The sequence below is a fragment of the Atractosteus spatula genome, chromosome 2 (genome assembly GCF_055471065.1).
Source record: "Atractosteus spatula isolate fAtrSpa1 chromosome 2, fAtrSpa1.hap1, whole genome shotgun sequence".
NCBI lineage: Eukaryota > Metazoa > Chordata > Actinopteri > Semionotiformes > Lepisosteidae > Atractosteus > Atractosteus spatula.
Window position 1 is genome coordinate 2236784 of NC_142707.1, and position 26301 is coordinate 2263084.

The 26301-nt window shown below is 52.3% G+C and overlaps 1 protein-coding gene across 1 annotated transcript in view; it reads right to left on the bottom strand.

Moving 5' to 3' along the window:
• plxna3 (plexin A3) overlaps positions 1-26301 on the bottom strand; it is a 133318-nt gene that overhangs the window by 59683 nt on the left and 47334 nt on the right. Inside the window, exons 4-8 of the mRNA XM_088937736.1 lie at positions 13969-14109; positions 10116-10216; positions 2328-2451; positions 1884-2040; positions 1074-1173 (exon numbers count right to left, since the gene is read on the bottom strand). Of these exons, the coding sequence (XP_088793862.1) occupies positions 1074-1173; positions 1884-2040; positions 2328-2451; positions 10116-10216; positions 13969-14109 (623 nt within the window). The remainder of the gene's footprint in view (positions 1-1073; positions 1174-1883; positions 2041-2327; positions 2452-10115; positions 10217-13968; positions 14110-26301) is intronic.

Consider the following 26301-nt stretch of genomic DNA (forward strand, 5'->3'; position numbering starts at 1 on the left):
ATCCTTGATCCCGGAGTTAAACTCCACTTCCGGGGGTCAGCAGGGGCCAGCAGGGCAAAGAGTGGGCTGGAGTGGGGAGGAGGGCGGTGCAGTGGACCTTCTCACTGTTGCTGTGCTATTTTCACTGGTCCACCACGAGCAGTAAGTAAAAAGCTTGCTTATGCACTGTGGGCAAACTTCCCATGTGAGCGGCTCTCAGCGGAGTGGGCACCTTGCCCACAGTTTACCCACAGTGGAAAATAAGAAGCCTGCTACCGATTTAAAAGCGAGTTGGAGCCTTACGTGTTGCATAATCAAGCAGCCCACAGTTCCAGCTAAAAACAGTAACTTTAAGACATTTAAACCAGAGCTGCTTTCAGCACCCAGAGGGCATATAGTCGTCAGCACTGCACGCTGGCCAGGACAGAAACAGGGCTGCTCATCTCTGCGCTTCTATATAAAGGTGCCGTCCTTCGGGAGAGATATGAAATCGAGGTTCTGACTCTCTGTGGTTATTAAAAATCCCTGGGCGTTTCTTGAAGAGAGTAGGGGGGTCACTCCGGTGTGTCCAGGCCAGATCCCTCCTGGCCTTTGCCAGTCATGGCCTCCTAATAATCCCCCTCTCTGAACTGGCTCCATCCAGCTGTTTCTTGAAAGAACATGACAGCGGGAATATGGAACAAGCTACCGCAGCCCTGGGTGCAAAATGTCTCCTGTGCTCAGTTTTAAATGCACTCCCACAAAATTCATTTTTTTGGTCCTCTTTTTGCGACTCGGGACCCCTCTTAGTCTTCTCTGCTCAGAACCGCAGTTCGTTCAGCCTGTCAGCGTAAGACAATCCCTGTAGTCCTGGAACATGTCTGTCTGCTCTCCTCCGGACTGTTTCTGGAGGAGCAATGCTTTTTTCTGTAACCTGGAGACCACAGTCATACACAACATTCGACCTAAAGTCTTACTAGTTCACTGTACAATTCTATCATGATGTCCCTTAATTTGACCTCTACACATCTGACCAATATCCCAACGTCAGGGCTGCAACAGGACAGGAAGCAAGAGGACCCCTCTCTGGACCGCAAGGGGCGGGGGACACTTACGACTGGAGGACGCTGCAGTTGTAGAAGACGAAGTCCGTGCTGACGAACTTCTGGCCCGTCTCCTTGGAGCGGAGTGCCAGCCTGACCACACGCTTGTCTCCTGTGGACAAGAGGCAGGAGTGAGCGAGCCCTGGTCAGAGGACCTGAGGCCAAGAGGGTACGTCTCCGATCGTGCGCCGAGGTGCAGTAAAACTCAGCTGCACCCTGGACAGGCAGATCCCAGCGCACGATGGGGAAGAGTGCCCTGTACAGTGAATCAACAGATAACAGATCAATTTCCCCCCATGAGGACCATCAGACGGTTCTAGCACATTCTTCACTTAAACACTGCAACAGTGCACCAAATAGAAGTTTTTCATTAAAAACATTGCAAGTATTTCATGCAATATTAAAGGCCTACGCTATAAATAACTGTGTACACATCTTTACACGGCATATTTCTTAATGTAGCGGGGAGTGATCCATACATAGTGCTTGCGATTATAAGAACGAAGGTCAGACCACTGTGTTCTCACAGAGGTGTGAAGCAGTTCCATGGGCTCATGTCATCTGCTGCCTTGTCAGAGAGACACATTTGAGAAGCATCTGGCAACAGAAGCCTTGCTTTACATACAGCTGCAACACATTTGTGAATTAATGAATAAAGGATCAACACTTTGCGGGATATCACTGTAGTGCTGATTTGATAAATGTGGCCCATCGAGACATCGCAATGCGTCTTGTCAAACAAATTCAAATCGTCTAAATTTGATCAATGAGAATATCCAGCTGTTCCAGCTGTACGCTCCTGCCGATTGCTGCCGGCCTTACCGTGCCCCTGTGTGAGAGACGGGATGTCCCGCGGAGAGGGGGACGTACACCGGACCTGCCCCTTAGCCAGCACCTCCCCTTCGCTCTCCATCAGCTCCCCGAACGAGCAGGTCACCCCCGCCAGCAGCTCCGGGACGTTGCGGACCTTAACGCTCAGCTGCAGGGCGAGAGAGACCTCAGACCCCCGGAGAGACCAACAAGCACCTGTCCCCTCAGCGGGACGTCCTGGACGGAGCAAAGGCTCAATCGCTCTCTAACAGAGTTGCGAGCCGAAGTGTTTTATTGTACGAAGCCAGCTTCAAGGCTGGCACTGCTCCCACTATTCCAGGGCGAATTCGGGAGAATACCGGAACATTCCACCCCAATAATTCACGCCATCCCAAATCCCGAACCTCAACGTTAGGCTCGTGACCCGCACGGCGGGGCTGCGGAGATGACACGCACCTCCATCGCGGGCGCGGTGACGGAGACGTTGCTGGGCGTCACGCTGATCTCCACGCACTGGGCCAGCTCCGCCGTGAACCGGCGCGGCTCCGCCCACTTCTCGCACGCCTCCTGCCGGGAACACCTGGCGGGAAACAGCAGCGCGGACAGCTCCGGCAATCCCGCTTCGTGAACATCCCCACACCGAGCGCCGTCCCCCCTGTCCAGGCTGATGGCCTGACTGCACCCCCGTTCCTGCCGGCACCTCTGGCGCCTGGGGCTTCACATCTAAAGCACAGAGAGCTATTCACCTGCCTTACTTAAACACATGAGTGACCAATCAGTATTTAAGACAGACTGGTTGAGGAGCAGTGTGCAAAGGATATCCTGTCCACAGCATAACCCAGAGATCAGCCTGCTTGCTCCAGGCCAGTGAATACTCTGGGCAGCGCTCTTAAATAAATGAACTGCCCAGTAAGTTAAAACAGTTTCTTTCGCCCCCCCCCCCCCCCTCCCTTGGGATGAAACAGCACGTCGACGTTGTCAGGCTTGAGAGGAATCCGTCACAAAGCAAAGCATCCTTGGGGGTCCGAGAGGAGGACTCGCAGAGCAACTGCATCCAAAGCGTCTCAGCTGTGTGAAGGCCCTCCTGGAGTCTGCCCGCGGATACTGCCCACCGCCACACGGAAACACATATAGGTGCACACGCACTGATAAGACAAGGAGCCCATTATCTACAGATGGAGGTACACCGGGAGGCAGGCAGCCAGTCGTAAATCAGAACAGGGAACAGCCTCGTCAAACCTCCGACATCACTCTCTTTATCCATCCATCTGTCGCCCTTGACAAGATAAACACTCTCACTGCTCCCCTTCTCCTGGCCACTTGGGAGGCCCGAGTGCGGCAGCTCAAGATTAATTTGCCCGGGAGTGGAGCAAAGAAAAACACCCCCTCCCCCTTTCCAAACAGCTAATCTATTAACCAAGCCCACCAGGAGACCACAGACTGAGAGCAACTGCCCGAAACACTACCCCCTGCCAACAGCATGCACACACACACACACACGCACAGGCACTATACATACACACGCACGCACATCCAGTCTGGATACAAAATCTGATTGCCCCCTCTTCAGGAATCCCATCAGCACCGAAGTGCTGGAACAATGTTTCGTTTCCTCCTGTTTTGAAGTGAGGGAAGGCAAGATGACGTTGCTATGGGTCAACAACCAGCCAGGAAGCCAAATAAAACCCTAATTAGACACATGTGTGCTGTAACAATTTTTATCGGGGTTCTGGTTTGCTCAGAGAATACCACTTTGCAGTTAATATTTTTCACGCTTGGCAGAGTTTCGGTTGCTGAAACCACTACGCCATGTTCCACATGAAGGCTATAAAGAGAATTTTGATATTTGCGACCTTCGATTTGTCTTGGCAGGTTGGCCGGTTTGAAAAACTCAGGAATGTAAAGAGGACTCCTGCACAACGTGCTGCAGGAGGAAGTGATGTCGTTGGTCGTCTTGGGCGGCGCTGCTCGGCTGGCATGAGGAGGGAGCTCTGGACGCGTGAGAGCTCGGTTCTGGAACAGGTGCCCGACTAGCCAGTGACTAATACTTCCTGTTACTGTAGAAATGAATGAACAATGAAGCACGGACCAGAGCTCACACAAGTGGAAACTGAAGTGGAAGTGCTGTACATCGCATACTGGGAACAGGAGGTACTTCTGTACCCAGAGAGTGGAGGGAGTGTGGAACAAGCTGCCCAGCCATGTGGTTGATGCCTGTACCCCGGTTTCTTGCAAGGGGAATGGGGGCCTGGGATCAATTAGCTGGTAACCACCAAATGGGCTAGATAGGTCAACTGGCCTTTTCTCATGTAGAACTTCTTATAGCCTACAGCACAAGACCATGCCTTCTCTATGCCCAGGTTTTCCCCGCTGTGCTGAGCTACTGCACTGCGCTCTGGGTGTGGCACACAGGGTCAGGTACCCAGGAGCCTGAGCGGCCCTCAGACACAGGGCCCTGGGGCCCTGAGAGCGGCCCTAAGACACAGAGCCCTGGGGCCCTGAGAGTGGCCCTCAGACCTGGGGCCCAGGCGTCCTGAGAGCTGCACCAACCTCTCACCAGTCAGGACATCCCCAAGTGTGGCAACGTAGACAGGATTTGTGAGGTAAGGGGTCTGGGCTGAAGATGTGGACGTTGTTTGGTGTGGACTGCGTGGATGTGTGCGTCCGTGGGTGGGTGGGTGTGTGGATGTGTGTGTCTGTTGGCGGGTGGGTGTGTCTGTGGATGGGCGGGTGTGTGGGTGTGCTCGGTCACAGCGCCTCCCCCCACTTGCCCCTCGACTGAGAGCCCCCAGTGTCCCCGAGCCAAACCAGTGGCGGCCGTTTCCCGGCCTGTGGGGGTCCCACGGCAGCCCGATCGCGCTGCCTCCGCCAGCTCGCGTTTCCCGGTCCGCCGATAGATTATTTTCAAGCGGCGTGGCAACAGATCGTTTCAGATGCTTTCACAGCTCTGCTGTGGCTCCTGGAGGGCACTTCACGCGCTTAAGCAGCTTCACACACAGCATTTCGTCAGGTTAACCATGAAGCCAGGATCACTAAAAATAGGCGTTTGAGTCCGTAAGAGTGGAGGGAGCAGCGCCTCCGCCTGCAGCCGCTGGCAGAGAGAGCAGCGCTGCAAAGCCTCGATTTGAACAATGGGCTCAGACTAACAGGAAAAAAAGACATTTATAATAAACGATGGGCTATTCAGCACTCAGAACTAATGGAAAGGTGGGAATATTGTTCTGCTGCTGTAATACCTCATAGAATCGGCACAATAATTTAATTTCAGCTCGATTTAACCTGACAACGGGACAAAAAACAATTGAATCTTTTTTTTAAATTTTCTATGGTACGCCTCGAATATTAAAGTGCACTTTAGAGCAATCTGACCTCTGAAAGGGTTTTACAGCAACTGTGGTGCAAACCTTCAGTTAGCAGACACACGGAGCCCTACCACTGCAAAACGACCAACTTCCTGCACAACGGCACAAATACCCCACAGATTTGTTTGCCCACTGCACTCCTGCACCCCTGTGGTGTATTGTTTTAAGCACACGTGTCAGGCCCTGCACGATGCATAGAGCCAAGAATGTCATTTTTATTTTTGGTTCCACTGCCTCCGTTTTGTGCTTGGTGTTGTACCACAGATGTGGTCTCTCATTTCATTATGGCTGATGATCTATCTGCGCGTGAATGTCGATGCGGGTAGAGGCTATTCGTTCAAACTGAAATCGCGACGGATTTCATTTAAACTATACGGGTTTAAATTCCACGTTACAGAGTTTTAATAAACGATCGTACATCTGCTGGAAATAATGGACTTGGCCAATATTCAGCACAGAAAGCAAAATTGCCTCACGGTCTAGACAGGCACTGCTCGATATGATTGGCCTTGCGACAAGAGCTTATCACTCTATATGTCCTCAGTCGTGCACTGCAATCGCAAAACGCAGGTGTGCGGGTTGTTGAGAATGAAATTCCTCTGGCATGTGAGAACCCTGCACCCTTTCCTGCCTGTACAACCAGGAAATCACAACCTTCAGCAGAATCCGAGCCTACGTGAGACACCACAGGCCCACTGCTTCCCAGCCTCTGTGCATTAAATCAACTGATGCTAATAATTGCTTACACTTCTATAGCGCTTTTCTGGACACTCCACTCAGAGCTCTTTACAGGTCCTGGGGATCCCCTCCAGCACCCCCAGTGTGCAGCCCCACCTGGATGATGCGCCAGTCCGCTCCCCACACACCAGCTCTCAGTGGGGAGGAGAGCAGAGTGAGGGAGCCAGTTCAGAGAGGGGGGTTATCAGGAGGCCATGATTGTGGGGGAGGAGGAGTCTGGTTATTTCTTCTCTATCTCTCGATATCCCCGAAATTCTTTTTTTTTCCCGTTAGGAAGAGACATCTATGGAAGGCTGCTTTTTGAGATGCCGAGGGGAACTGGAAGGAAAACGGGGGGGACGAGCGTGTGAGTGGCGGTGTGGGGGGAGAGGAGAGGTGAGAGACTGTGAAGGTCAAAGAGGAGAGCTGGGTAAACGTTTCGGTACAATTTTCCCCCCTCAGACGGAAGGGGGGGGGGGGGGGGGGGGGGGAAGCAGGCGGACGGGAAGAGCAGCCGGAGCGAAAAAAAACCCAAAACACTGGAGCCTTACACACATGACAGCCTCACCGGAAAGCGCATCCTTAAAGAGTTCTTCACAGCTCTGATGAAAGTGATCTGAGTGATGGTTTTAAAAGTGCAGAGATCCCCCCCCGCCCCACCACACCACCGTCACCACTCTGTCCTTCCCTCACAGAAGGCAAAATGAAATCTCAACTAATTCCGTTGCATTGCTCTCTCTTACCCCAGGGCTGGAAATGATTGACGATAAGTTCGGCTCCCCGGCAGAGCCTGTCACTTAACCGGAGAAGAAGGATGACTTCCTCGCTCATACGAGTCCACGCGTCTCCCTGCTCATACACCCCAGGAGCGCGGGGTCAACCGGACGCGTTTGTCCCCTGTCAGAGAGGGGACGGGACCAGGCGCACACATCGCCCCCGCCCGCGATGCGAGAAGGTCACCCGGGGACGTGAAGCCAGTTAAGGGGAGATGTATGGCGGTGTGAGGGACAGGGGCAAGTGCTGTATTAGCGGGAATGGGAGCTTTCATCCAGGCGGCGGGGTCCGCATTAACCTTTCCGGTAATGGACGTGGCGCGGCGCGCACGCCGGGTTATTAGCGGGGAGGACGCGTCTTTCTTCTGCGGACGAGATTTCAGCAGGAAGAACAGGGAACACACGCCGAAGGAGCAGGCTGGGTCGACTGGGTGTTTGGCCCCGATGAGGCGCTCCAAGAGGGGGGACGGGGCCACACGGCAAACGCGGACTGCCGATAAGGAGAAAAAACAGCCCTCTTAGCGCGGGGCCCGTGACTCCCGACGGAGAAACGCAGGCGTTCCCTCCCGCAGGTCCCCGTCGCCATGGACACGCTCCGGCCCCGAGGTAGGCCTGTTTTCCTGAGCCTTGTTGGCCCATCTGATGGCTGGAGGCTGAAGAGGCCGCAGGGGGACAGACAGGGAAGCCCAGGGACCAGGAAGGCCAGTCGAAGCAAGGGGCTGGATTTCAAAAGTGCCCCCCCCCACCGCACCGCATCTCCCTTTCCTAGCAACTCTCCAGGCGGGGCTCCCCTGCCTGGGAACAGGCCCTGGCTACATCATGGCGAATTACCATGCTTACAGAGCTCTAGAACTCCCATTGCAAGACTGCTGGGTTTGCAGACAGGCCTGAGGATGACTGATCTGCTCACGCGAAGGAGAAACAAATAAGTGATTCGATATAAAAAAGGGTTTATTTTTGCTAAAAACCAACAGCTCCTCTCCTGTTATTATTTGGAATGCTGCTGTCAGCATTGGTTTCCTATTAGCTGGGGCTTGCGTGCTTCATTTGAAAGCTTTCAGCGTTTTATATTCCTGGAGACTTCCGAAACGCTGGACGCGACCCCAGATCCGGAATCTGGAATGGGGACGCGACGCGGGGGCTTGGCGAAGCGGCCGAGGTCGATGACTCACGGGGGGCGGGGGCGGGGGTGGGGGGCCGGGGTTGTCTCCTGCGCTTAATCCTGCTGGACGACGAGCTGCCTTGCACCTCGTTACTAGGGCCCCTCCTTATTAAGGGAGCAGCGACAGGCCGGGAGTCCGGGCTCCCTGGTGGGCCCCGGGTTTTCCGAGGCGGGTCTGGACCACAGCGCCACAGCGCCGCGGCCCCCTGTCTCCCGCAACGAGACAATGCCTCCTTTCTCCATCGGCCTCGGCCGACAACAGGCTGGGAGAGGAGGCACGGTGCAGACCCCAGAGAGCGAGCATTCGGCTTCCTTTAGGGGTGCTCTGGGTCTTTAACACCCCTCCCTCTCAATGGCAGCCTTTGTTGTTTCCTCTGCTCAATGAGCTGCAGCTTCTCTCTCCCAAACCACAGCCCTGCAAACACCCACTGTCTGAACTCCTTCTGGAACTGATGCACTTCTGCAAAGAGATTAAGGCCTCAAGTTTGGAAGCAGACTGCTGCTGTATTAAACTCAAACCATGGACAGATGATACGAGTGCTTTATTGTATCCATCATCCCTAAATCCTCAATAATAGAGTATAAAATAGAGCCCTTTCATATTAAAGAGAGTGAAATTAATAAAGATACTGATGCATTACACACCGTGCACAAAACCTAGGAGACACGAACAGCAGTACGTGGTCTAGCCTGGCCCTTGCACTTCATGCAGGGCCTGATGCATACGCCCGCCCTGCCAGTTGATGTACTGGTGGGGGGTATTTCCACTCTATATAGAGAGGGTTTAGACGGGGCAGATGGAAGAAAACTCGGCTGTTGAATACAATCACATCACTGTGCTTGAACATATTCTAATTGCCCTGTGTAGAAGCTGTCACTGGTCCGTGTAAATTCCGCGAATACTGAATTAACATGCAAAGAAATGTAATTTTATAAACTAGGGCTGCAAATTCTATTCCAATTATCCCATCAAACCAAGATTTGCATCTTAATTAAAGATCTTTATCTTGATTAAAGCTCCAATAGAAGAAAAAACGCAAAGGCAGGTTCGCTCTGGATACCAGTTTCCATTCTAGAGGGCTGCAATACAGACTCAGTCCTCATGACCCTGCAGATCTCTCCCATCTCCCTCCTGCCATGCTTCAGAGCTTCACTGTGACAGATTTTCTTGCTTGTTTCTACCTCTTTGCTTTGTTTTTGTAACTGTGACCTCGGTGCTACTCTGCAAATATGCGACCATAAAGCTTCACCTCAAATCAAGTGGTCTTCTCCCTGGGGGTGATTCTACCAGCGCTGGGGGTCAAGACCTCTCCCATACCAGACTGATTACACAGGCACATTTCCAGCTGCATGTGTGCTTCTTTCAGAGACCCTCTTTCCCCCTCCTCCCCCTGGGCTGCTCACATCTGGGATGGGCGTTACGAGGGCTTCCAATGACAGCTTCAATGCTGAGTCGGAGTCAAGGAAACTAACCATTGTGGTTCTGAATCCAGCTGTTTCCTGCTGTCCTGAGCAGGCAGCTGTGGCCCAGGTCGACAGGAAGTGCACATCTGGAGTGGCCGGCACCTGCTACCTGCCACTTCCTGCCCAGGTCAGGTGAGCAGGTGACTTGCGCAACGGCCCCCTGAACTTGTGACCCTGGGGGGTGTTAACAAAAGGTCACCCATTCCACGCTGCCTGAAGAGGAGCCTCTTCCTTCTGCGTGTTTCACTGCGACTCCTCCTCTCTGGGTGAACGTCTCACTGCGAGCTCCTGGATCATGCTCTAGCTCAGCCTTGCTCGGCGTCTTCTGAACTATAACCTGTATGGCAACGGTCACGGCTCTCATGTGGCCTCCTCACACCTCGTGTTCCAGCTGGCCCTGCACTCCACTGGTCGCTTCCGAGCGCCATTACCCCACTGTGACGACACAAACGGAGAACGTCTGGAACAGGACGCTCGTCGGGGTCTGCGGACCTCTCACGCCGGCTGTGAGAGCAGGCTGGGAAAGGGGCTGCCTATCACTCGGAGCTCCCCGGACACAAGTAGGGGTGACCGGCAGTGGGCTCTATCGCAGGCCAGCTGAGCGGAGCTTTGTCAAACAGGGAGGTTCGGCCCTGTAAATCAGCCTACAGACCTACAGTAAAGGGATGATGGGAGCAGCTTATATCAACATTCAGCACAGGCGAGATGGGCAAAGGGCACTACGCCAACCGCAACAGCACGCAGCAGACCAGAGAGGAGCACGTACTTGTTGTGCAGGACACACCAGCCGCAGTGCGGGTCTCCGGACCCCAGGCAGGCCCGGCAGGACCGGTACTGGCCACAGCTCTCCACCGGAACCCGGGTCACCTGCAAGACAAGATCGGCAGGGTGAGCCGAAGGTCACCCGCAGAGGTCGCCCGCCCGCCAGTCCGCGATGTGTGGCGCAGCGGAACGCTTTGCAGCGCGTGCTGATAGAAGCCAGCGTACGGGGTCTGAAGCTCACGGAAATCTCTTTTCTTCCACGACCGTTCCGGGTTTTCCAGGTGCATGCAGCGAGCGCGCTCTCGAGCTGGCGTTAGCATTAGGGTTTGGGTTAGGCTCGGGGCTAGGGGCAGGGGTCACAGGGAGGTCACAGGGGTGAGCATTAGCACCGTGCGTCAGAGATCGCATGGGCGCTCACTCGAACCTGCCTGTTCCCCTCTTTCAACAAGTAGAACCCCACACCAACCCTGTGCTCCTGTGGGTTAGGAGAGGAAATGAATCAGGGAAAGTCACCCTGCTGGATGTTCCTCATCATTTCTAACAAAGGGTGAAAAAAATAACAGAAAAAAAAAGACAACTGGGTATGCCGTTTTGCCATGTTGCGTTTATTTCTGAAAGATCCAGTCCTGGGTTTGACAATTTAAGAAACAAGAACACGTCCATGCTTTGGGGTTTCGGGGTCAGGAAGCACTAATTAATTTGACTGGCACTTTTAAACAGCAGGAGCTTACATCTGCATTCATTCACACAGCAGGGGAGCAGGTCTAAGTGAAATACCACATGGGATTAGAACCTGCGGCCTTCTGCTCTTAAGATCACTACCCTTAGCCACTATTCCATGCTGCTACCCAGAACATACTTCTTTACACACAGGGTTGTAGGGGTCTGGGACGATCTACCCAGCCATGTTGTAGAAGCTATCAAGAAACAGGATGAAATGCTTAGATCAACTGATAAGCAGGTTAGGCGACCCAAATTAGGCCTTCTCTTGTGTGAAAGCTTTCTTCTGTTCTTATGGGGTGTATTCAAGTACAAGACAGACTCTAAACAGTGGAGGGTGTCGGTTTTCAAGCGCATGAGACGTCCTGGGCCTGTGAGCTGGCCCAGGCTGCTCGCTGACTGAAGTCTGCTCACTCATACAAGAACAATTCCCACGCAGGTCCTCTCTCAGTACTCCTGAAAGACGCCTCCAGGAGAGTTACACAAATCTACAGGCATTCTTCCTTCCAGTCCTGCACAATCTCTTTGCATGACTTGTCAGACCTGCGGAGACTAGCGTGTCTGCGTGCTAATTCACTCCTGTCTGGACTAAACTTTTTCACTGCCGAGTGCCAGAAAACCATTAGCGTTGTTTTGTCTTCCTCCTCAAAAACAAAAAGACCAGAACAAACAGCTGCAGCAATTCCACAGTGGCAGAAAAGGCGCGATCATGCATCTGGGGGGGCTGAAACTTCCACAAAGATACAAAGGTTTGAGAGCGGCGGAGGCAGGCGGGAATCAAAGGTCGAGCCGCAGCAGCGATGCCGAGAGCTGTCGCTCCCAGTGGCGTCAGGCGGCGGGTGGGCGAGGTGCTGCTCAGCTGAGCCCCGATGCAAATTTATTTCTGCAACGTGCCGGGCCCGTGAAACGCGCTTTTTATAGTCAACTCCCCGAGCTGCTGCCTGCTCCCGGCTCCGCAACCTGCCGGGAGGGAGAGTTTTCAAAGGAGTCGAACGCACCGAGCGGCGGAGGTTTAATAATAGTCGCTCTGGCGGCTGCTTCTCCTCCGATCTCTGGATCACCGTGATCTCAAGCTGTGGCTGCTCTTTTCTGGTTTTGCCAACTTAGAAAGTTCAGCTTGCAAACAGATTTTGCATCGTGTTAGCACACTGGATGGGCAGGCAGATTGCAAAGCAAGAGCCTCTGTTGTACAGGTGTGCAAATTCTTGTGAGCTCATATTCAGCGTGTTGTCTTAAGTCTGGCCTGATTCCTACTCCATCGGAGCGGTGCCCGAAAATAAAAACATGAAACACTCATCAATCCCAGACCTCAGGGGAAAGGATGACATTCTTCAATAATTAAATAATATAAGTCCATATTACTTGTTTGCATAGCAAAACGGTGTCAGAATCTTGATGCCCAATATCCTCCAAATTCAATCCAACAGGAAGTGAAGTGAATTAACACATTTAAGCTCATGTGTTGGAAATACTCATTTCTGCTAATCCACAGAACCACCATAAAAAATGAAAGATGTCTAAAACTGATCTTAATTACCATTTGCTGAGCTGACAGTGTGTTCAACAAGCTTAGAAGAGGTGTCAAAGACTGATAAACAACATTACTCTGAATCCACTAGCGAGCCACACTGCTGCAGATGTGTCCTGATCTAACTGCGGCAGGCCAGGACTACACTCACACCTGCACCTGCAGCCAGTGAAATATTTAGGCTCATCTCTCCCCAGCCTGTCCTTCTTGTCCTTTAATAATTAACGTATCTCTACTTTACAGTTCAGCAAAGCCGGAGGACAGAAGCATGGAGCTCTCTCATCCAGTGGGCTCCCACACAGACAGCCATCTTTCAGGGCTCGGGGAGGGTGGGGGGAGACATCATGCTCGACTGAAATTAGGCTCCTCATTGGAAGACGATTCAATACTACCCTCTGCACAGTTAAACACATCTTACATCTTTTCATCGTGCATGACTCTTATACATCCGTCCTGGACGCCGATGACCCAATTTCCTTATTTGTCCGTCTAAATTGTGAGGATTTCTTAGCGCTGCTCACTTGTTGCTTTGCTAATGGATTCACGTCGTGTTAAACGTATTGTGTATTGTTAAGCCTTTCACCTCCCGGCAAGGCAAACTTCCCATCTGGGTTAATAAAGGAAGCGAGCACGTCCCGTGCAGCTGGTGGACTACTACAGAACCACACAAGTCCTGCAGGTGGAAGTAGTTGTTTTTTTTTTGCTGCCTACAGTATAATTCCATTGAGGCACGTTGGTAGAGACAAATCAAATGCAGTTTCTGGGATTTGCTGGCTCTTGTCCATTCCTACCATCTACTACCCCTCTGCTGCTGACAGGGTCTGCTATGAAGAAGGATCAGGACTCGCTGACCGATGGCATCTGTTGCACGCTGCTGCTGTGAAGGTAGGCTCCACTAAAACAGGAGCACAGTTGGCCAAGCTCTCCGGTGCACTTTTCCCAGCCTGGATTCAGGACACTTGGACAGAAACCCACAACCTGGCACAAAGGGGTCCCAGTACTCTCTGGCGTGATGCCATCTGGCAGAAGGAGAAGACCTGGCCCAGGAGAACGAGGCAGTCTTCCCCCCAGTGGGAAGCAGTGGGAAGTAGAGAGATGCCAAGTGATGAATGCTGGGAAAGAAGGATTATTGTCCCATTTTTACACAGGAGCAGGAAGTTATGGAAGTTTACCCTTTGGGTAAGGAAGTGCCTCCTGTTCTCAATCTTAAATGCATTTTGAAACCCAGACCAGGAGGCACCTCTTTATGCAAAGAGTTGTGGGAGTATGGAACAAGTTACCCAACCATATTGTGGAAGGCAATGACCTGACTTCTTCCAAAAAACAGCTGGATGAGATCCTCAGATCAATTAGCTATTCAATGCTAAACTGGCTAGATAGGCCAGAGGGTCTCCTCTCACCTGTAACCTTTCTTCTGTTGTTTTAAGAATCCTGGTGCACTTGGAACCTATCTTCCTATGCCTCTGTGTAAAACTGTCATTAATCATTACGGAGAAGAAAATAACATCCTTGAAAATCATGCTGAAACCACAGCAGACTACAAAAGTACAGAAGACTCAAGACTCATGACTCGTCCCTCCCCCCCACAGCCCGTTGATCGCTGCTGTACCTGTTTGTTGCTCAGCAGGTAGATGTACTGATAGTCGGGGCTGAAGACCATGTCGCGCAGAATGGGGCTCCCCTCCACAACGGGCACCGTCTCGTACAGCAGGGCATTCTGGGCCGGAGGGGGAATGTCATCCACTCGGATCTGCAACAGAAACAGGGCGGAGTGAGGCTCAGAAGGAGACACGGGGACAGAGACAGACCACGAGGACACGGAGGACGGGAATGTTGAGCAGAGCTTCTTTTACAAGTCCCAGGCAATTCATTTCCTTCTAGTAAAGAGTACACAGTTAAATGATCCGTGTCTATGATTGTTATTGTTATATATTTTCTGAAAACAGCTCTTTGCTTTCCCATCATTATCCAAGGAGATCTAATTATGAATATGGAGCACCACACAAGCAGTTAAAGTGATATTAATGATTCCTGGGTTCTTTTTCATTTACCGCTCTCTCTTCTCATGAAGTATGGGATCAGCGATGACCAGTCAGGCTCAGCCTGATCTGCTACCAAGACTGGGGGAGGGGAGGAGGGCAGACAACAGTGCACGCTCTCCTCTCTGGGACCCTAGTTTCACTTAAACTCCACAGCACCCGCAAACTCAGAGGGGCCCCCACCTCTGCACAGCCAAACCAGCTAGCAGACTGGAGACCCGAGGAGGACAGGGCACCGTGCACAAGGCACATTAACCAGGCGTGCAAGGCCAGGGAACTGTGCACAACACACACTAACCAGGTGTGCAAGGACAGGGCACCGTGCACAACACACACTAACCAGGTGTGCAAGGACAGGGCACCGTGCACAACACACACTAACCAGGTGTGCGAGGACAGGGCACCGTGCACAACACACACTAACCAGGTGTGCGAGGACAGGGCACCGTGCACAACACACACTAACCAGGTGTGCGAGGACAGGGTACCATGCACAATGCATGTTAGCTGTTTTAAGACAAAACATATCGTGCTTCTACCCTCGACATCATAAAACCACTCATTTCACAAAACGCCCTGATAAATCCAAAGCTCGGCTGTTGACCTAGTAAAAAATTTTCAAAGTGCCATGAGAATAGCAAAGAGGGAGGTGGTGGTGGAGTGCGTGTGTGTTTTCCATTATATAACTTGAGAAAAAAGTGAAATAAGGCTTTAATATTTTAATGCCACTTATCTTATCCCCCCCCCTCCATCCTCGCCCCCTCCACACTGTTTCTTGCACTGCAAAGTAGAGCATCGCGCCTACTTGGGAAAAACAATTTCTAAAAATGTAGAAAAAAAGCACAAGTCTTTGATGTGATCGGATATAAATAATGCGAGTGACTGACAGCCGCAGTCATGGCTTCAAAGCCTCTTCTCCCGCTGTCTTTTTCTGGGGAAAAGAGCGGAAAAAAGATGGCAGCGTGCAGAGCCGCCCTAGTCAGACGTGACGGAGATGTGACAGGGCCCGGGGAAACAAACAGGCAGGATCGAGGCGGAAAAAAGTCCCCCAGAATGGGGGGCTTGAGGGCGGAAAAGTGGGGAGCAAAGGGGAGCAGATGCGAGGGCAAACAGCCCGGCGTCCTCCTGAACACCGGGGCCGGCCTGAAGTCACAGCCGCCGCTTGTCCACTAATTAGCCGCCTCCTCGCTGCCTGCGTCCAGCTAATTAGTGTTGACGAGGTGGTATCAATTAGGGAGAGACAGGTGTCCCCGGTGCCACGAGCAGCTGGGCAGGAGAGAGACCCGTTCCAGGAGGGAGAGAGGGATGAGCTGGAGGAGGGAGAGATGGAGGGATGGAGCGAGAGAGGGATGGAGGAGGGAGAGGACAGAGGGATGGAGAGAGTAGGGAGAAATGGAGGATGGAGAGAGTAGGGAGGGATGGAGCGAGGGACGATGCTGGAAGAGAGTAGGGAGGGATGGAGCGAGGGACAATGCTGGAAGAGAGTAGGGAGCGATGGAGGATGGAGAGAGTAGGGAGAAATGGAGGATGGAGAGAGTAGGGAGGGATGGAGCGAGGGACAATGCTGGAAGAGAGTAGGGAGGGATGGAGGATGGAGAGAGTAGGGAGAAATGGAGGATGGAGAGAGTAGGGAGGGATGGAGCGAGGGACAATGCTGGAAGAGAGTAGGGAGGGATGGAGCGAGGGACAGTGCCGGAAGAGAGCTGGGAGTGATGGAGGGATGGAGGGAGAGACAGGGTGACTGGGGACAGTGGAAACCAGCAGTGCGGGCAGACAGGACCCTGCCTGGGCCTCTCTCTACCTGCTCTGCAGCTCCTTACTGACGGGACACTTCTTTGCTTGTTCACCATATCTAACCCCCCACATGGCACACTGATATCTTACTGCTTGGCTGCTTCCCCATTATTGAGTCCTCCATAGTAAAACCAGTAGCCTTGACAGAGAGATCATGGTCTTTGAGGGTAATCTGTCTTAAAAAAAAAAAGACTGGAGCCAATTCTCCATAGAGTCACGCTATAAAACACAAAACAAACAGAATAGGCCTTCTGCCATATGGGGCCTGATGCAGACGATCTTCTAAGAAATAATTTAGAAAGGCATTTGACTGCTGTTGGAAAAAACAGGCAATTTCTTGCAGGTGCTCATATTAATATGGCAGGATTCTGCAGACCGGGCTCTGTTTTTAGGAACCTCTGTGTTGTTAAAACGAGTCGCAGTTTCAGCTCATCCAAAGCACCCCGAGATCCTGCGCCGTGACAGAAGGCGTCCCGCTGTGTCCCTTTTCCTGCTTTTACCTGCTGTGTCTTCTGCCAACAAAACGAAGAAAATGAACTCTAATGGAAGCGCAGACGAACGAAACCAGCTTCTATCCATATGGCCACATTCCACACGGACGCGTTCGCTTCATTACCAGCCTCGGAAGCTCAGTGCACGGAGCGCAGAGGGGCGCCGCCGACACGAGCAGCCGCTGCCGCGGCCCCTTCGAAGCGCTTCGCTCCAGAGCGAACACAGCTCCCCACTTTCTCAAAGAAACATGCGACTTTACAGAGCCAGCCTGGCACGAGGCTACGCAGGTGAGACAGGAAGACGAGAAAAACCAAACAACGAACCGAACCCCACCCCCGGTTAAAAGACAGTTCAGGAATCTTCCACGGATTGAATCTGTAGTTTGAAAAACTGGAGCACATTCCGGACTGGAGCGGAGAAAGTCACCTAGGGCGTTTCCAATCCTCTGGGATCACCTTAGCCCAGTTTCCTGATCTCTCAAATCAGCGCTCTTGTACGCTGTAATGTGGTTTTTTGGCTATTTTTTAATTTGGGCTTCCAGATTGAAGAGGAAGCGTTTGAAGTTCAGAACGCTTCCCGGCCCTGCTGAGAGCTGACCCCCTTGGCAACATCACAGGGCTGGAGTGAAGGTCGTCGGAACGGAGATGAATGTTTTACCTTCCGTCTCCCTCGGCGACCAGGTGACGCGGCACCTGGCCGGGCCTGCTGGGACGTCCTTGCCCTGCTGCCGCCCAGCGAGAATCAGAGCGGTCAGGCCCTGCAGCAGGAAGGCCAGGCCAGGGCCACAGCGTGTACAGAAGGGGTGCCCACTGCAGTGGAGCTGCCTGTGTTCACCACAGGAAGCTCTAAACTTGGGGCCCCTCCTGCAGCAGCCTTTCACCCCTCCCCGCAGGTCCAGACATGACCTGACCCCCCGCTATTAACTCTGGTGTCTTGCTGGGATTCATGCAACCGTGTTCCCATCAGAGCAGCTCAGTGTGTGAAGTACAGGTCCACACTTGTACTGTGCTTTACCACACTAGTGCAGTATAACCCTGCTATGCTCACTGGTAGCACAGTACTGCACAGCACCACGCCTGGAATACCACAGTCTAGTGCAGGACAGCAGGGACCAACAGGGAGGAGGAAAAGGTGCAGGATATCTCACTGCACGAGCTCCCACATACAGGACGGGCTGACAGCGCTCCTCCCCAAATATTCTGAGCCAGACAGGCGATCCTGTGAGGCGAAGGCTCCAGCGCTCGCTCGCAGGGCCCTGAGAGACCGCAGACACGCGCACCCAGAGGCCAGACAAGGTAAACAAGTAAATAAATGAATTAAAAAAGAGGGAACAAATGTATAAATTAATTTTTTTTTAAATGAGAGGGGAAAAGCCATAAATCAGGGACTCTCCTGCCAGGCGGAGAGGGATGGATCGTCTGCCGAGCGGAGAGTGGCCCCATTTATCAGCGCACTCCTGGCCGCGCGCGGTAATCGACGGAGATCCCGCACACTCCGGACAGAAATGAGCCTTTTAGGGCCGAAGCTGAACCGGCGTGTTCCTGGGCAGACAGGTGGGGTCAGCAAGATGGCCCAGGATGAGCCTGGCTTCTTCAGAAGCACCACCGGGCTGTAAAACACACAGCCATCACACAACACCCCCCCCTCTCCACACCCAGCCATGGCTCCACCAGCCGGCTCTCCTAACGCAACCAAATAAGCAACATTTATACCGCCCACCCTGTAAATCGCCTCCCAGGAAGATTTACGGCACGCAATGCCTCACAGCCCATCTTGTTCTCCCATTAGGGACAAGAAAAAAAAGACAAAAGAGGTATAAATTCTGTGCGACAGTAAGTGTCCTGCAGAAGAGGTGCCGATATAATTACCAGCGACGCCAGGACAGAAAGAGGGCTGTCTTGGATGCTGGAATTGTGCACTGTTTTATCCACACAGACTAGTTATCCATTTCCTTGAGCTCTGCAAAGGCAGGATAACCCGGCTTCTTTCAGGAAGCAGGTGGATGAGGGTCTTGGATCAATACCAAACAGTACCAGCTACCAATTACCTGTCAAATGACCTACCAAGCAGGCAAAAAACGGGCCAGATGGGCTCCTCTCGATCGTAACCTTTCTTATGTTCCTGCATTGCTTTCCATCCCAGGGGACTCAGAGTCTGTCACCTCCTGGAGAGGATCCCCTTCAGCCACCCCTGAAGTGTAGCCCCATCGCACCGCAGGTCAGGGGGAGTACAAGAAAATCACCAACTTATTCAAGAGGAACTTTAGGACACAGTGTCCTTGAGCCTGGTCACCTTGCTGGACATCAGCTTGGAAATTCTGGTTTTTGCAAAAACGTTGCCACCTACTGGTCCACCAACACCAAGCACTCCATTCAAATCATTTTTGATATATAGTCTCAATTACTCCAGACTGGAGGTAAAAGGATATCGCATAAGGAAAGAAGCAGTAAGAAGCCTTTAAGTTGTGGGCTCGCGCTTGATATAACAGCATGAGGTTCGCAGTGAAACCAGAAATGGATCATCAACAGAGACGCAATTTCTTACTCTGCGCTTTTACAACATGTGCTGTTTTACGAACTCGCACAAAACATGCTTGAAAAACCAAAACAAAGCTCCAGGTCAGTGCTAGCAGTTGTTGTTGTTTTTTTGGCAGAATTAAGCTGCGGTATAAATGCAGGATGTTCTCGGAGGCAGCCGCAGGAGACCGTTACAGCTGAGAGAATAATCCTGGGGAAGAGGGCAGAAACTCCATTTTCCCAGGAAGAGACGGTGCGACTGATCGCAGGAGAGGGAGAAAGAGTGGGATTCATACTGGAGCTGAAGACGGGCTTCGTGGAGAAGCTGTCTAGACTGCATCACAGCCTGGGTCTCGGACAGCTCCCACAGGGGTGCAGAAGCCCAGAAAGCACGGAACGGGCTGAAGAACACGTTAGAACTGACCAGATCTTTCAACAAGTCCCTGGAGGTGAGTGCAAAGCCATAGAATCTCGATTACCAGTAAAGCCATGTTAGATATTTATGGGTGTGGCTGTGATTCAAGTCAAATTATCCTTGAGCTTGACCCATACCCAAGAGCTCTAGGATAAGGGGATAAATACCATTCTAGATCATGGATTTCATTTTTTCACCCTGTGAAGTGCAAGCTTATTTTTACATATAAAATGAATTTAAAAGTACGATTCTGGCTCGAAAAACAAAGGCCGATTTGAGCTAATCCCCCAAATCTGGCCACACTTTGCCCTCTCAGATTTCGGAATTTCAAATGCTAGCTGCAGACTCTCACGAGAGCGCTGTTCATCTGCAGAACCGATCCTGAACCTGGGAAAAGGCACCTGCCTCCTGCCTGCTAAAAAAAACCCACAGTGCAAATCTTTACCGTTACAAACAATGGGGTTTACTGCAGGAAACACAGACAAAACACAGCACTTAACCTCATTCTTCCAAACACCACCCTCATCAGCTCTCCCAGGGAAGTACTTCTCTATAGCTCTTCAAATAAAACATCTGGCAGAGAGATTCCGCCAAGAAGGATCATCTAGTCCCCATTTCCACCAGCTGCAGATAGGCGCCCAGGACTCAACAAGGCCCGCCTGCGTGTATTATACACCCGTTTGTGTGCTGAAGGCAGTCCGCTGCTCATTTAAGCTTGAAACCTCGGGCTTTTGAAACCAGAAGGTCAGGCCCCTCGAACCGCGAGCAGCTGTGGAGATCATCCCCCCTTGAGAGAGGGCAGACAGCACAGGCCCTCACCCGAACAAGCGCCACGCCGGCCTAATTCAATTAGCCCCTCATCCCGTTTCAGAGGGATCAGCCTAAAAGCATTAGCAGCCCTGCAGCCACGACGGGCCGCGATCCCTCCGTGCTGACCGCGCCGCACGGTCTGTTCCAGCTCTTTTAAAACTGCCCCCAGCACCCCCCTGACCAGCCCTTAAGCCCTTCACTCTCCAAACCGCCAAATCTGCTAAAAGCACAGGCGGTGACCTCTGACCCCGACCTCAGCGTTGACCCCTGACTCACTCCCAGCAGATGCGGAGCAGCCATGCGAGGCCGTGGTGAGCGAGAGTGTGCACGCCCAGCTGGATGTCCTTACACACTCCAGAGGTGGGCGGCCGTTAGCTAAACTCACACCAGGGGCTCTGCCGGCTGTTAATAACAGGGCCAGGTCTCCGTGTCCGAGTGTGGGGTGTCTCTTACTCCAGGTGCTACACCCCAGTCCGCCCTCATCACTGCTGGGGTTCACAGAACACAGAGCATCTGACTATTCAGAGAGTGTGAATTAAAAAAAAATGTCACTAGTTCTGTGCCTACAGACCTTCCCCTTCCCATCACATTCATGAGCATCTGCGTTTTTATCTGCTTTAATCCCTGAGTGGCCAGACCGTAACTCTTCCCAAACCCAGACTCTCCGACTCGGCGTTTGCAGTTTTGTGAAAAAATGCTTTTAATGCTGTTTCGAAAGACACTACATAAAATCCACCTGATACTTCCGGGCCGGCCGAGAACTGCGCAGAGGGGAGATCCAGCTGCCCCAGAAATCTGCCATCCGAAGGTTTTCTGAACAAGCTGGTTTCTCAGTAATGGCATACTCACAGATCTTGATGAAGCAACCGGCCATGAAGTTTTTGTGGTTTGTCATTGCTTGTGTGCATCCCCATATCGCTGCAGTTTCCAGAGCAAATGTGCACAGACACGGATGTCTCAATGCATGTCAGATACACCGAGGCTCTGCTTCATCAGCGCATTTGTTTTTGCATGAGGCTGCTGCTCGCAGTCAAGACTGCATGGACCACCCTGCTGCACAATGGAGCACAATTCTAGAAAGCAGCAGCTTTCCAGCTTCTCTTTAAATCAACCGAGGAAGACTTGAAAACTATTAAAATGGCCCAGGTTAAGCTAATGATGAGCTCAGCTGCACTCACTGTAACTCTCCGCAATAATGGTGTCAGGACCCAAAACAACTCCTTATTATCTCAAGCTTTGAAAAACTCAAAACCTTGTTGAACTCGATGCCGTAGCAGTCGATTATGTCTTCCAGCTACTGCGTGAGTCTCTCTTATCCACAGAGGCCACTGCTCCGCGCCCCAGCACCAGGAGAGATGAAGTCTGTGTGCTTATTCTCCGAGTGGAGCACAAGTGGCTCTGCTGGTCCAGCCCAGGTGGGTTTTCCTGGTGCTCCACAGGGCGTGACGACTCTCTGGGGTCACAGTGAAGAGCCTCGTCCTGCACTCACTGCACGGAGCTTCACATCCTTATTGATCGGCACATGCAAGCCGGCCGGGGATTTCACCAGCCTGGTATGTGCTCGCAGGTGGAATAACAGCTTGGCTGGGCTTGGATTTTTAGCCATCAAGTCCCAGATGCTCTCCGGAATGACATCCGATAGCCCACACCCAGATCCACAGAGAGAGAAACCTGCCTGCTCCGTCCCAGACGAGCAGAATTCAGAATACACCCAACGCCAAGAGCGCACACGCTGGGAAATGCCAACCAAATTTTGTTTTCAAATTATTATTTTTTTGGTCCCCCAGTGACTACGTTACACGAGAAGAAATGCGAGAGATACAAAGTGAGCTGGTGTTCGTTACAATAAAAGATTGATAAAAATGTAAGGACTGCTAGAAGAGCACGCTGAAGCGACTGTCAGAACAACCCGTCTCGCTGTTCTGTCAACTGAGCAATTACCAGGAAAATACCAACCGCCCCCTGCTGAACACTGCTGAACACTGGGATCGAGAAGTGAAGGCTCCCGATTCACTGTGTGCAGTTTTACAGTACGATTCAGACAAGGGGAGCAGGATTAAATGAGCAAGCCTTAACAGCAGCAACAGTAAAGAGAATGGGAAGGTTTCAGCTCAGCCTCTGTTTGTTTATGAAAGTGGGGAAGTGTGGCAGGGAAAGAAATCCATCCATTTTCATTCGGACTGTTAATATTTCTTGGTGAGATGTAGGAGGAGCATGCAGACTCCACACAGAAGGTCCCCCAGGCTGGAATCACACCGAGAGCTGGGGGGAAGCTACAAGCCCTTCGCCACGCCAACGACACTGGGAAACTCTGTACCTCACTGCACGGCGATGCTCCTCAAGAGCAGCCTGTTGCCTAGTGGCGGTCTTTTAGTGTCCTGCTTCACTGGTCAGTAATCACTGGCCCCCAGGAGCCTGCGGTTGGGCCCCAGACGGGACATAAACTTCACTGGAGCTGACGAGGACAGAGGATACCAGGCGAGCGAGGCCCCATAGCGCTGTGCTCTCGGACCCCCCTCACGGGGGGAGGCAGCCGCCCAGTCAGGCTCTGCTGCTGCTCAGGTGCTGGGCAGAAGCCAAGGTGCTGTCAGCGCACTCTCGGACAAATTTCAAAAGCAGATCAGGAGGCAGACACTCACAGCTCCCAGGGGCTCCGGCAGGATCCCTGTAAAAGTGTTGAACTTCATCAACCATCCCTGAGAGACACCCCCTCCTTCTCTCTGGCCAATTAACCCCTCACCTGTCAGCCAGGCTCAAACCCCACCGAGCCTGCCACACTTCGGCAGGAAATTAATTAGGCAGGAAATGGCTTGTCGATTTTCCACGTCCGCGTGCTGGAAAAACACCCAAACAGCCAGCGGGTGCTGGGTAAGGGCCACTGGTGTTGGGGGGCCCAGTTTGCTCTCCATGAGACACACAGGCAGGGAGAGAGACGCCTGGGGTCAGAGCGCAGGGTCAGCCATTGTACAGCACCCCTGGAGCAGCTGGGGTGAAGGGCCTTGCTCAGGGGCCCAACAAAGTAGGATTCCTCTGCCAGCCGCGGGATTTGAACCGGCAACCTCCCAGCCACAGGCACAGATCCTGAGCCACAGAGCCAGCGCTCCGCCCCGCTGACGGGTCCTCTACAGCCGCACAGATAACGGAGGTAGCTCGACTCGACATCGCTGACGAAACGCAGAGAGAGAGAGAGAGAGAAGTCGAGCCTGAGGTTTTAATTCCTTCCTTCCTCCATCCTTTCCCCCCCCCAGAAAGAGGGGACGACAAGAACAAAATCAGTCTGGGCTCCGTACAGGACCCGGTGGGACTCGGCACACCAGTCACTCGCAATCGCTCTCATTACTGCGCCCCGCGCTTTCTTCTCCCCTGGGAGTGCCTGCATCTGGGGGTCCTGTCTGATTCCAGCTCCCCGAGCAGAAACCTGCTCTCACACAGGCTACAAAATTGCTTTTCCTTCACACAGAAGCAGCAAGAGAGCCAGAAAAGCTTTTATTATGCTTGTATTTGGACTTTCTTACCACACGGTAGGAGGAGACTGTAATGGGTACACAAGTGGAAAATATGCAGATGAGTATTGAAAGCCAAGAACAGGCGGCACTTCTTTACCCAAAGGGTTGTGGGAGAGTGGAACAAGCCGACCAACTAAAACGTTGAAGACAATACCCTGGTTTCAATCAAAAAGCAACTGGGTGGGATCCGCAGATCAGTAAACTATTAACAACCAAATAGATTAGATGGGCTTAAGGGTCTCCTCTTTCGCAGGTATTATTTTTAACGAATAGTAAAATGTCCAGGCGCATGACGCACTCGCTGCTTTTTCACCTAAGCAGCTCACCCAGCTGTTTCCAGAAGCAATGTGACCAGCTAGGATGTTTAAAGCTGCAGGGTTATGATGGATGTACGCAGTCATGGGCTCAGCATCTCAGACAGTCAATAAAGCAGCAACAGAATCAGTTTCCAAAGACGGGCCCCCCCCCCCCCCCGAACCCCGCTCCAATCTGCCGCCTGCCAAGGCCACCTCTGCCTGGGTGGGTCGAGTCCGTCAGGTAACGGCGGCGGAGCTAGTGTTATAACACAGAAACGAGCAGCACCTGACAAACCCATTATCCGGGCTCCGAGCCTGAAAGAATGCAGTCGTCCTTTGGAGGAAAGGAAAAAAAAAACTTTCTCCTCCTCTTTCTCTCTGCCAAATGCGGGGGGATTGTATTACCGGCCTGGGATTCCTCACAGCCGGGCTGCCGAGACCAGACGGGGCTGGGAATTCTCCCGTCTCGCCCCCATCCACCCCCCCTACTCTGAGGGTGAGTGCAGTTCACCTGCTGTCGAGTCCCCAGAGAGTCGGGGCAACGTTTATTACCCAGAACAAAGCAAACTCGCGAACCCACCCCCTGCAACCAGGATTAGTGGCCATCTGGGGCTCTGCCAGGGCTGGAACCCCAGCTCTCTGCCTGCTTCAAGCACTGACCCCTGATAAGAACATCACTGCTATAAAGTTTACAAACGAAAGGGGGCTATTTGGGCCAGCTAGCACATCTGTCTTTTCCTCGTTCGCCTCATTGAACCCAGGACCTCATCCACATGAAGGGCATCAGCTTCAGCAACATGGCCCAAATAGTTCCACGCTCCCACAACCCTGTGGGTAAAGCAATGGCTCCTTTTCTGGCTTTGAAATATCCACCTTTCCTGCACGAACGACTTGCTCACTCAGCTGGGTATTGAGCCCTATATTTTAATCAGCTCGGCCTTTTCTGAGTTATACACACCTGTGTCCCACATTGCAACAACACACCAACAAGTCTCTCCACCTGCCTTGAAAACCATCTTCTCCCATTACATGTTGGTGTAACGCTAAGCTGTTTTAAAATTCGTAAATCTCTCGAGATGTGCACAAGCATGCTAAAGGATTTCAAGATGTAGTACATTTACGTGCATGTGTGTAAACAATGATTCAATTCTAGCTTAAAAGAGAAACAGACTGGCCAAACTGCCAGACCAAACTTTGTTTGAAATGAGCCCCTCCTTCAGCATCTCTGTGGTAGGTAGATATTTTAAAATGTAAAAGTATTTACTTTATTCCTTTAACGATATCATTTAGATAAATACGTCATTTACTGGACAGTGGGGGGGGGATGAGAAAGAGGCAGCTGTAATTAATCCTCATTCAAAATAAATGTTCACTTTTGAAGAACATCACATTGGAATTCTGGGGGGTTATGCTTTGCTGGATCACATTCTGCCCCGCCCCCTCCAGGGAAGGAGGTACAGGTGGCACCGATCACATGGTCAGTCTGCCGCGTGCTCTCCATCCAGAGCGCGCCAAGACACCTCCTGGGCTACCGCACACTGGGCGCGTACCAGGAAACGGGAAACATCACTCCACAGTCACCGTGGGCAGAAACCCAGTGCCAGGCATGGAGGTGAGGGCTGTCCACACAAAACCGCAGACGAGACTCAAAACCCCACTGCCCCCCCTACCAGCAGGGGACACAGGGACACAGGCCTGGGCGTCCTGAGCTCCACGTGAGCATCTTGCAATTCACGTTCATCTTGGAATTTATGACCTTGGCGTCGCTATTAAATAAAAAAAACTCTCCACACGCAAGATCATATATATGTGCTTGACCTGAATTGGGTTTTGTGCGCTAAATTATTCCATCTGAGCCATCTGGAGGGCTGCGATCTAATTCCGCCCTCTCTCGAAAGAGCTGGCCAGCGTGCTCTGCAGCAGGGGGGCCAGGAGAGGCTGCGGTCAAAGATAAAGACCAGCAGCCGAGTGCCCTTCGCCGCCCAGGTCAGACCTGCGCCTGTCTGGTCAGCGTCGGGGGATGGACTTCAAGATGCCAGCGCTTTCTGCCCGCAAGACCCACAGTCAGCGCCAT